This window comes from Oncorhynchus keta, unplaced genomic scaffold (assembly GCF_023373465.1).
Source record: "Oncorhynchus keta strain PuntledgeMale-10-30-2019 unplaced genomic scaffold, Oket_V2 Un_contig_9580_pilon_pilon, whole genome shotgun sequence".
In the NCBI taxonomy this organism is placed as follows: Eukaryota; Metazoa; Chordata; class Actinopteri; order Salmoniformes; family Salmonidae; genus Oncorhynchus; species Oncorhynchus keta.
In genome coordinates this window covers 305,343-317,500 of record NW_026290602.1, presented here as the reverse complement: position 1 = coordinate 317,500, position 12,158 = coordinate 305,343, and the positions used below count along the sequence as shown (strand labels likewise).

General features: G+C 44.0%; 1 protein-coding gene across 1 annotated transcript in view; it reads right to left on the bottom strand.

Moving 5' to 3' along the window:
• Positions 1-12,158, bottom strand: part of il16 (interleukin 16) — a 64,349-nt gene that overhangs the window by 28,409 nt on the left and 23,782 nt on the right. Inside the window, exons 4-10 of the mRNA XM_052512934.1 lie at positions 10,600-10,742; positions 7,991-8,159; positions 5,287-5,433; positions 4,785-4,890; positions 1,605-1,753; positions 865-975; positions 386-500 (exon numbers count right to left, since the gene is read on the bottom strand). Of these exons, the coding sequence (XP_052368894.1) occupies positions 386-500; positions 865-975; positions 1,605-1,753; positions 4,785-4,890; positions 5,287-5,433; positions 7,991-8,159; positions 10,600-10,742 (940 nt within the window). The remainder of the gene's footprint in view (positions 1-385; positions 501-864; positions 976-1,604; positions 1,754-4,784; positions 4,891-5,286; positions 5,434-7,990; positions 8,160-10,599; positions 10,743-12,158) is intronic.

Here is a 12,158-nt window from a genome sequence, read left to right as displayed (position 1 = left end):
ACAGCATTCTTACATAGGTATTCCTGTTGTCCAGATGGGTAAGGGCAGTGTGCAGTGTGATTGCGATTGTGTCGTCTGTAGACCTATTGGGGCGGTAAGCAAATTGGAGTGGGTCTAGGGCGTCAGGTAGGGTGGAGGTGATATGGTCCTTGACTATTCTCTCAAAGCACTTCATGATGACGGAAGTGAGTGCTCCGGGGCGGCTATTCGAGTCATATGCCATAGTGTATAGATCTAAGACAGTGGTCACCAACACTGGTCCAGCAGTCCAGGAAGGCTACAGGGTGTGTGTAGGCTTTTGTGTATGTTAGTGTTGGACTGAGATCAACTCTGTTGTTGTAGTACCATTTTAACAAAAGCAATGAGTCTCTCGTTCTCCTCTTACCCTCTTGTAATCTGCCATCTGCAGCCGCGGCCCCTCCAGCGAAGATGGTCTTGACGTAGATACCCATGGGTCCGTACATGCTGTCCCTGCCCCCCACAATGCTGAACCCCAGACCCTGCATGGGACAATACAACAGTTAGGAGAGACTTGAAACTACAGATTGCACCTTTAAGGAGGAGTATTCACCCCCTTTAAAGAGGTCATTTGTAGTTTCATTTCTGGTAACAAAAAATATTAACCTGGCCAATAGCACTGAGGGGGTGGGCTTAAATGTAACTAGGAGTTTTCCCATTAGGTTATATGGTCAAGGAAAACCCAGGGCCAAAGCAACAACTCATCACTAGTATGTTTAAAGATTGGATGCTACTCCATAGTACTCCATGGTAGAGCAAACATGATGCTTTATTATGGATTAGCCTCAGGGCCACGGGCTGCGTTCAAGCTCCTGGAGCAGATGTTCAAACGTGCTGCATAATTACCTTGCCATGGCCCTTCATCAGCACGATGTTACAGATGATGAAGGCTTGGACGTTACTGCAGGAGTGGACCAGATGGGCGGAGCTAAGAGAGCGAGAGGGACGGGGAACGGGCTGGGGAGGGGGGAGGAGAAGGGGGAGGAGGGGGACAGACGGGAGACAACACCCTCAGTCAGGTTCCACACACACGTGAGGAGAGGCCTCACGCACACACACACATACATTGGTTTCACACACACACACACACACTGGTTTCACACACACACATTTTTCCTCGCTCGCTAGCCAAGTTCTGCTAAGCAGGAAGAAGGCTGACAAATTGAGTTGACTAGTTCCAGATGCTTTTTGGAAGTGATTTCTACACCTGTTTTTAATCTCTCTTCTTTTCGTATTGTTCTGACGTTCTGAACAGAAATACATATTTTTCTCCTCTCTCTGTCTCACTCTGACGGTCTCTCACTGTATGAGCGAATAATTGAATTATGTCATGATTATAATGAAAAAATAGGAAATTGTTTAGTCCCCTTCCAAGAACTGAATTGAATCAAAACGTTTATTCTTTTTTGAAAAGCCTGCTGTCTGCATGAGAACTCAAATTGAACAAACAGGGCAATGGGAGCAGCAGCTACCGTAGAAATCTCAGGAATGTAACAAGTCAGTACCAATCTGGATTCATTGTAATCAGAGCATTTGCAGGTACAGAAACTCTCAAGGCAGGTAGGCAGACAGGCGCACACACACACCTGGTTGGGGTTGTGAGGAAACTCCAGCTGCTGGGACTGGGACTTCCTGCGGCCAAAGACACCGACGGTTCCGTGGGTGTTGCTCCCGCAAAGCTCAGGCGTCTTCAGGATAATGGTGTCCAGGTCTCCAATCCAGTATGGATGGACACCTGAGCACAATTCAATACAATGGCATGTGATTCAATACTATCCAGAGACCAAGCAAAAACCCCAGACACCAACTGTATGGAACCTGGGTTATCTGCTTCCCTCAATACCACATTAGCCCAGTGAGCTAAAGCCTACGACATTTTCTCTGGGAGCTAACAAGAGGCTTGGTTACTCATCACAAAAGCAGGTCAAAACAGGGAAAGGCTAGTTGTTCACACAGCAAGGAATGAAATTTGTTAAAACAAGTGACTTACAAAACATACCCAGGTCAATTTAAAGCATCATTATATTTAGTCATTTCCAGAGTTTAGAAAACATCTGTACAGGATGTGACAAACTCAACATCCAGTTAGAGATGATGATGTCCTCATGTTCTTGTAGGAAAGGAAGGAAATCACTTACAGTTTTTTTCGATTGCTAAACGACAGTGGACACAACTGGAGTCACATGTGCAAAACTCTAACCACAGTCTGCACAGCAGCAGTTCATGTGGACCAAACTCTAGTTCGTTTTTCATTGCTTGAACACAGTTTTCAAAACTCTACACACTTATCCCATGACTTTAAACACAACCTGCACAACACTGTGGATTTACAGCACTTTGTTCAAATGCTAACACACTGCTGTCAAAACTGTGAACCACACATTCAAAACGGAATAGATTTCAGCCTTGTGCCTTTCAAACACTGCTGATTGCAATTTCAGCTGAAAGGCTAAGCAGGTGTCTTGTTTTATACTTGTTAGTGAACACACACACATATTACAGTATATATAGGTAGAGCTCAGAAAGACTCATTTTGGAAATGGAACAAGGAAGATGGGTTTGTGGAGGGAGAAGGGTGGCAGGGAGAGGGCGGATGCGTGGAGGAAGACGAAGAAGACAAAGAGCTGTTATTCCAGATGAAATAAGGGCTACACTTATAGACCATGTCGTGAACCATGGTTTCTCATTGAGAGAGGCAGGGTTGAGGGTGCAACCCAATCTGCAAAGATCCACAGTGGCATCTGTAATGTGAATGTTCCATCATGCAAACAGGTGAGAGTTACATCCTTACAGTAAATGAAAACATTACAGGAATCTATTTTGTATTGCAATTATAGAATATTTACACAGATATATATTACAGTAAGTTTGACTGTAAAATATATTATTTTTACAACAGGACCCAAAGGCTGTCCCCAACAGGGGGAAGAGGACAAATATTTTCAGATGCGCAGGAAAATGCTATTGTTGACATGGTTGTTGTCAACAATGCAATAAAACTGTGGGAGATTCAAGATAGAGTGATGGCTGATAATGATATATTTGAACATGTTAATTCTGTCAGCACAACAACTATTGCTCGAGTCCTAAAGAAACACCAAGTTACAATGAAACAGTTATACACTGTACCGTTTGAGAGAAACAGTGAACGGGTAAAAGAGCAAAGATACCAATATGTCCAGGTAAGACGTCTGAGGTTACGTACACAGCTATACAAAATATTTACAGTAAAAAAAAACACTAGCATTTCTACAGTAAAACTGTGCACTTACTGTTTTTCAGAGAGTAATGGAGGTGGAAGTACTGGAAAGACCACATTCATTTGTATTTATCGATGAAGCTGGATTTAACCTTGCCAAAACACGGCGCAGAGGAAGGAATGTTATAGGTCAAAGGGCCACTGTGGAGGTTCCAGGCCAAAGGGGGGGAAATATCACCATGTGTGCTGCAATGGCCAATGATGGTTTGCTTCTCAACACACCACTCATTGGCCCATACAACACAGAAAGGCTTATAGCTTTCCTAGAACAGCTCTATGCTCAGCTGGTGCCAGCAGAACAGGGGGAGCCAGTAAGAAACCCCCAAGTGTTTGTCATAGTTTGCGATAACGTTGCTTTTCACCACTCAGCAGCTGTCACAGATTGGTTTGCAGCACATCACAGATGTATGGTTTTGTACCTGCCTGCATATTCACCCTTCCTCAACCCAATAGAGGAGTTTTTCTGCCTGCATATTCACCCTTCCTCAACCCAATAGAGGAGTTTTTCTACCTGCATATTCACCCTTCCTCAACCCAATAGAGGAGTTTTTCTCTGCCTGGAGGTGGAAAGTGTTTGGTCTCCACCCACATGACCAAATGTCTCTTTTGGAAGCCATGCGTGCCAGATGTGAGGACACGAGTCCAGAGGACTGCCAGGGATGGATAAGGCACTCCAGAAGGTTCTTCCCCAGGTGCATGGCAAGAGAAAACATTAGATGTGATGTTGAAGAAAACCTGTGGCCTGATGCTAGAGATAGGCAGGATTAGCCCCTCAATTATTTGTTTGAATTACAGTATGTACTTTTAGTTTCTACCTTTTTTTCTCATTACTGTAATTCTGTAAATTACTACAGACTATTGAAGCAAACTGCTAATTTTCATTTACCTTAAAGAATTGTTATGTTCTAAACATTTTAATAAATCATGTGAAAGAATGTCACTCTTTTCTTTGAAGAAAATATTACTTTGTATGAAGTCACTGAAATTGTTCAAACTGTAAAGATGAAAAGTTTGTATTTTCTGTATTGGTGTTTGATGCTAGTGTTTTTACTCTCAGTGTGTTCTGAGTGACAGTGTGTGTTATCTCAGTGAGGGTTGTGCATAGTGTTTGGCTGCACTGAGCGTCTTTTGAGCCATGTGTTAAGAGTTGTGTTGCTTGGAATGAGTTTTGCAGGTGATGTGAACTGTTTAGCTCAGGTGACTGTTGGTAGTGCAGACTGTAGTTGGAGTTTTGCACATGTGACTCCAGTTGTGCCCACTGTCGTTTAGCAATCGAAAAAAACTGTAATAGTATCTAATGATGTACCACAGGAAACTCATGACAACTGCCTTACGGGCCCATATTGGTGTGTGTGTGTGTGTGTGTGTGTGTGTGTGTGTGTGTGTGTGTGTGTGTGTGTGTGTGTGTGTGTGTGTGTGTGTGTGTGTGTGTGTGTGTGTGTGTGTGTGTGTGTGTGTGTGTGTGTGTGTGTGTGTGTGTGTGTGTGTGTGTGTGTGTGTGTGTTACTGGTAGAGTTGGAGCGGGTCCTCTTGCAGACCGTCTGTCCCTGAAGACCATGTCCTCTCCTCTCTGTGTCCCAACCTCTGTCCTCATTCACCTCTGGGATTGCCAGCTACAACACACAACACACCAGGGTGATGTTCATTAGGCACCAAACGGAGGAAAACACACTGAAACAGAGGCAGACTAGGCTGGTTGCCAGTCTGTTTCGCTTACATTCCACTCCATGTACTCCATGTCCTGTGCTACCCTGGAGGAGTAGAATGTTAGCTTAACAGACTGGTACCCAGACTAAGGATGGACTACCTGGACGTTTTGTTTTCTGTTTCAAAACGTTTTACAATGATGTGCCCTACTGAACTCAACCAAGGTATTCATCCACTCTTGGAGGGAAATGGACGTTCAAACAACAATTTTCAAAGTTAAAGCCTAAAGATAATGAAGATACACAGAACCAAACAGGCTGTGAATGTGTATCAAGAGGACTTAGAAGAGTCCTAATTGATACCTTAAGGTGGTTGTTGTTCCCAGTTTGTTCTGTCTCTGTGTAGTTGGTCACTGCCAGGGGGTCTGCCAGGCACAGGGGGGCCGAGTGCAGGGGGGCCAGGGTTAGACCTCCAGGGGACTGGGGCTGCTGCTCACATGTTGAGCTTTCCTACAAAAACACACAGAAAGGACTCAAAGTTGAATCGTTATGGAATTTAATGTTGTACAGGTGCCAATCTTTCTGTGATTGGAGAGAACTTATACTGATTGGGTAAGACTCAGAATTATTCCAAATAAAACGTGTGAATATAATATTTAAATGTTTGGAAGAAATTGGTGGAATTAAAATGAACTAATAAGCTACTAAAATATCTAAAACTGCATTTGGCCATTGATTGCCTTTTTGGTTAATTGCTGGAATATATTAGTTAATATATTTAAACACCTTCTCACTTCAGTTAGAGAAGTCTGGTTTGATTATTGAATTTCCTGTTTTCAATTTGTTCTCCATAACAAAACATACTATTTCTCAGTGGTGTAAAGTACTTAAGTAAAAATACTTGAAAGTACTACTTAAGTTGTTTTTTGTGTATCTGTACTTTACTATTCATATTTTTGACTACTTTTACTTTTACTTCACTACATTCCTAAAGAGAATAATGTACTTTTTACTCCATACATTTTCACTGACACCAAAAAGTACTCGTTTAATTTTGAATGCTTAGCAGGACAGGAAAATGGTCAAATTCACTTATTAAGAGAACATACGTGGTCATCCCTACTGCCTCTGATCTAGCTGACCCACTGAACATACATGCTTCATTTGTAAATGATGTCTGAGTGTTGGAGTGTTGGAGTGGGGGGGGTCGGTCTGGTTTCCTTAAAACAATAAATTATTTTGATACTTAAGTATATTTACTAGACGACTTTCACTTACTTGAGTCATTTTCTGTTAAGGTATCTTTACTTTTACTCAGGATTGGAAATTGGGTACTTTTTTCACCACTGCTATTTCTCTGCTAGAGGCAGGACGGAGTCTTATAGGAAAGATTTGAAGGAGACTGAAACAGTTGAGTCCAAAGTTGTCACATGTTCTAGACATTCTGTCCTGCTGTCTGTCCCTCCCTTCTCTTCCTCTCTGTCTGTATCGCTCTCTCACCCTGCCTGTATCTCTCTTTCTCACTTTCTCACTTGCTCTCTCTCTCTCTCTCTCTCTCTCTCTCTCTCTCTCTCTCTCTCTCTCTCTCTCTCTCTCTCTCTCTCTCTCTCTCTCTCTCTCTCTCTCTCTCTCTCTCTCTCTCTCTCTCTCTCTCTCTCTCTCTCTCTCTCTCTCTCTCTCTCTCTCTCTCTCTCTCTCTCTCTCTCTCTCTCTCTCTCTCTCTCTCTCTCTCTACATTTTACTTTACTGACTTTATTGTATCCACACATTTAAAGTGGCATTTAAAAAACAAAACAAATTGACAATAAAACTTTCATAACAGTTACATACTAATAAAAAGAGACTAGCCTGCTGGCCTTACTGGGTCGATAAGAACATTATCCCAAACTATTTAGGAGGGATATCACACCTGGCACAAATTATTGTCTCGTTCTGTTTTTCTCTCTCTCTCTCTGTCTCTCTCTCTGTCACATCCTTTGTCTCTCTCTCTCTCTCTCTCTGAGTCTCTGCAGTAGAGACTTCTGTATCATCTCAAACAGATGGGGACTTGGCTTGGTCAGATATAGTGTGACCTATCATGAGAGAGCTTCAACGTCCTCAGTCCGACCTCTGTAAAATGATTACACATTGGATGAGGGAGGAAGATGTGAGAGATCCTTCCTACCACGTAGTGTGAAAGCTGCTTCAACAGCAGTGGGGGAAGTAGAATGTACACTTAAGCCAGAACTCACACTCTATATCCATTCATGAGATATGACCCTACTGGGAAATGTAATCTCTCTCTCCCTTTTCACCAAATGGCCAACTGCAAAGTAAGTAATCTCTTCCTATTCAATTTTTGTTTTGAGACTCTTTTCTACACTGTTCAGCCAAATGAGGATGGGCCCTCATCAATTTGATTGATTGATCATTTGGAACTGTCTCTGTCAATGTTACTACGCAGCTCTTTATCCCGTACAAGTATACTGCATAGTGTCGGTGCAGTGACTGTGGCTAGGAAGGCTTTACTGCACCGTTTGGTTTCATTTCAACTCATTCCATTTCTGAAGCAACGCAGATATTCTGCCCCACAGATTCCATCTGGGCCAAGTGTTGTCTGGGACCAGTGTCTGGTGGGTGTAGGATGGGAATGTGGCTACAGCATGTGAAGAAATGCCAGACCCACACAGACTTAGTGGCTAGAGGGATGACGGAGAATAAACTACTGTAACACAGGTGGAGTGTCAAATCTGTATTATAGTGAGGGTCCAAAATGGTACCCTATTCTCTATATTGTCAATATTTTGGTCAAAAATCGTGAACGATACAGGGAATAGGGTGCCATTTGGGACTCACAGGAACATATTATGGGATGTATTCATTTAGAATGGCCAGCATAGCAGTTGTCTATGGAAAAACTTGAATAGTCCCCAAGTGCAAACCTCTCCCACTGCATGGAACTCCAAGCAGGCTCAAAGTATTTGAAGTAAAACAAATACTATTTGAACCCAGGTCTGGTATGAAGTGCCAACATTTTTATTTTTTCTTCATTTCAGCAACAGAACAAGTGGGATGTGAGTGGTGCTACCTCACTGTAGGCTGTTATGTGGCTGTTCCTGGAGGCGGCATGCCTCCCTCCCTCCCCCTCTGTCCTTGCAGCATGGCCGTTCTTGGCCTGCCTCTCCCCCTCTGTCCTGGCATGGCCGTTCAGACACTGTCCGTTAAAAGGTGCAAGCTTGTCTGTACTCTGAAGGTAACTGCTCCAGGAGAGGCAGGAAGAAAGACACAGTTAGACAGAAGCTTTTCTCTGAGAACTAAACATAACAAAATAACCAGTGTTGTTTGGCAGTGTGGGTGCATTAGCCAGTACACTTTGGCAATCTGCTGCATGCATTCCCCCAAACTGATGTACACAAGACTTGGTACGGCCATCTTAGAAAAACCATGAACTGACAGGTATAATGCACTATGCTAACAGCCGTGTTGAATCCGTTCAAAATGTATTACATAGAAAGCAATAACATAATAATCATCAACCTGAAAGGGATACTTCTGGATTTTGGCCATGAGGCCCCTTATCCACCTCCCCAGAATCAGATGAACTCATGGATACCATCTGTATGTCTCTGTGTCCAGTATGAAGCTAGTAGATCCCCATAGACTTCCAGTAACTGCACTAATGCTAGTTAGCATTGGCTCGCAAAAGTACCTCTAACTTCCTTCATGCTGGACACAGAGACGTACAAATAGTATCCATGAGTTTATCTGACTCTGGGGAAGTATGACCAAAAGTATGTGGACATCAGCTCGTTGAACATCTCATTACATATTCATGGGCATTAATATGGAGTTGGTCCCCTCTTTGCTGCTATAAAATCCTCCCCATTTCTGGGAAGGTTTTATATTAGATGTTGGAACATTGCATTGTTGGGACTTGCTTCCATTCAGCCACTCCTTTCCATTCCATTCAGTGAGTCCGGACACTGATGTTGGGCGATAAGGCCAGGCTCGCAGTCGGCGTTCCAATTCATCCCAAAGGTGTTTGATGGGGTTGAGGTAAGGGCTCTGTGCAAACCAGTCAAGTTCTTCCACACGGACAAACAATTTCTGAATGGACCAAGCTTTGTGCAAGGGGACATTGTCATGCTGAAACAGGAAAGGTCCTTCCCTAAATTGTTGCCACAACCTTGGAAGCACAGAATCGTCTAGAACAGTGGTTCCCAACCAGGGGTACTAGGTTTGGCCTATCCTCAGGGGTTACATGAGAGACTCATGAGACCATAGGTCTACTGGTAAAATGCACATGAGGGGGTGTTTCAGGGGCCCTCCGGGCAGAGCAAAATGCAGTTGGTGGTACAGTAAGCAAAGCAGTTGGGAACCACTGGCCTAGAATGCCATTGTATGCTGAAGCATTAAGATTTCCCTTCACTGGAACTAAGGAGCCTAGTCCGAACCATGAAAAACAGCCCCAGACCATTATTCCTCCTCCACCAAACTTTACAGTTGGCACTATGCATTGGGGCAGGAAGCATTCTTTTGGCATCCACCAAATCCAGATTAGTTGGACTACCAGATGGTGAAGCGTAATTCATCACTCCAGAGAATGCGTTTCCACTGCTCCAGAGTCAAATGTCAGCAAGCTTTACACCATTCCAGCCGACGCTTGGCATTGCGCACGGTGATCTTAGGCTTGTGTGTGGCTGCTCGGCTATGGAAACCCATTCCATGAAGCTCCTGACAAACAGTTATTGTGCTGACGTTGCTTCCCGAGGCAGTTTGGAACTCGGTAGTGAGTGTTGCAACCGAGGACAGATGATTTTTACGTGTTTGAGCACATGGCGGTCCCATTATGTGAGCTTGTGTGGCCTACCTCTTTGCGGCTGAGCCATTGTTGCTCCTAAACCTTTCCACTTCACAATAACAGCACTTACAGTTGACCGGGCAGCTCTAGCAAGGGATACATTTGACGAACTGACTTGTTGGAAAGATGGCATTGTCACGAGTTCGACCGAGGGTTTTTCCCCTTCCCGGGCGGGTGGAGCTCGGCGGTCGTCGTCACCGGCCTATTAACTGCCACTGATTGTTTTTCCTCCCCCTCTTGTGCGTTTAGTGGTAGCACCTGTTTATGTTAATTAGTTTGTCTTTATTAGTCAGCCAGCCCGCCTGGTTGTTGTGCGGGATTATTTCATTGTAACCTTCGGCTCTGTTGTAAAGGTACGTGTTAGTGCCTGGTCGTGTATTTTTCCATTGTATTTTTTGATTCCCTGTGTTTTGGGAACATAACTTTTGTGAACACCCTGTGGTGCGTTGGTGCTATTAAAAGACGCACAGCATTGAACTCTGTCTCCTGCATTTGACTTCACACCCACGACACCCGGAGCATTACAGGCATCCTATGACGGTGCCACATTGAAAGTCTCTGAGCTCTTCAGTAAGGCCATTCTACTGCCAATGTCTATGGAGATTGCATGGCTGTGTGCTCAATTTTACTCACCTGTCAGCAACGGGTGTGGCTGAAATAGCCAAATCCACTCATTTGAAGGGGTGTCCACATACTTTTGTATATATAGTGTATATAAAGAACCTCATTGATATAATCCCGACGTGTCCCTTTAAGAAAACATTAAAGGCACAGACATGCTTACAACAAGTAATAAAGCACTATAGCAGTCTGCTTATATCTGTATGGCTTGTTACCTGTGTCCATCCCCTCCTCCCTTCCTCCCTCGCTCCACACTGGGTTCTTTGTCCTCCGTCTGGGGGCTGCTATCGCCAGTCTGTCGGCCCAGACCCTCCTCACCCGCCCCCGTCGTTACACACATCCTCCAGATACTGCTCTCCTGCACCAATAGGACAGATAGTTAGCACAAGGGGGCATCTATGCAGGGGTAGAATTCTTGTGTGCCAATAGGACAGATAGTTAGCACAAGGGGGGTATCTATGCAGGGACAGTACTCTCCTGCTCCAATACAGTCCCAGGAGAGATGAGGCTCCAACATGCTCAACTTTGTTTTCTTCAAATCAAATCAGATGTTATTCGTCACATGCGCCTTACATTGAAATGCTTACTTACGAGCCACTAACCAACAATACAGTACAAATAAGAATAAGAAAGAAAAGTAATAAGCAATTAAAGAGCGGCAGTAAAATAACAATAGCGAGACAATATACAGGGGGGTACCGGTACAGAGTCAATGTGGAGACTATATACAGGGGGGCACCGGTACAGAGTCAATGTGGAGGCTGAAGAAATCCGGCTTGTCACCAAAAGCACTCACAAACTTCTACAGATGCACAATCGAGAGCATCCTGGCGGGCTGTATCACCGCCTGGTACGGCAACTGCTCCGCCCTCAACCGTAAGGCTCTCCAGAGGGTAGTGAGGTCTGCACAACGCATCACCGGGGGCAAACTACCTGCCCTCCAGGACACCTACACCACCCGATGTTACAGGAAGGCCATAAAGATCATCAAGGACATCAACCACCCGAACCACTGCCTGTTCACCCCGCTGTCATCCAGAAGGCGAGGTCAGTACAGGTGCATCAAAGCTGGGACCGAGAGACTGAAAAACAGCTTCTATCTCAAGGCCATCAGACTGTTAAACAGCCACCACTAACATTGAGTGGCTGCTGCCAACACACTGTCATTGACACTGACCCAACTCCAGCCACTTTAATAATGGGAATTGATGGGAAATGATGTAAATATATCACTAGCCACTTTAAACAATGCTACCTTATATAATGTTACTTACCCTACATTATTCATCTCATATGCATACGTATATACTGTACTCTACATCATCGACTGCATCCTTATGTAATACATGTATCACTAGCCACTTTAACTATGCCACTTTGTTTACTTTGTCTACATACTCATCTCATATGTATATACTGTACTCGATACCATCTACTGTATGCTGCTCTGTACCATCACTCATTCATATATCCTTATGTACATATTCTTTATCCCCTTACACTGTGTATAAGACAGTAGTTTTGGAATTGTTAGTTAGATTACTTGTTGGTTATCACTGCATTGTCGGTACTAGAAGCACAAGCATTTCGCTACACTCGCATTAACATCTGCTAACCATGTGTATGTGACAAATAAAATTTGATTTGATTTGATTTGATATACAGGGGGTACCAGTACAGAGTCAATGTGGAGACTATATACAGGGGGGTACCAGTACAGAGTCAATGTGGAGACTATATACAGGGGGGTACCAGTACAGAGTCAATGTGGAGA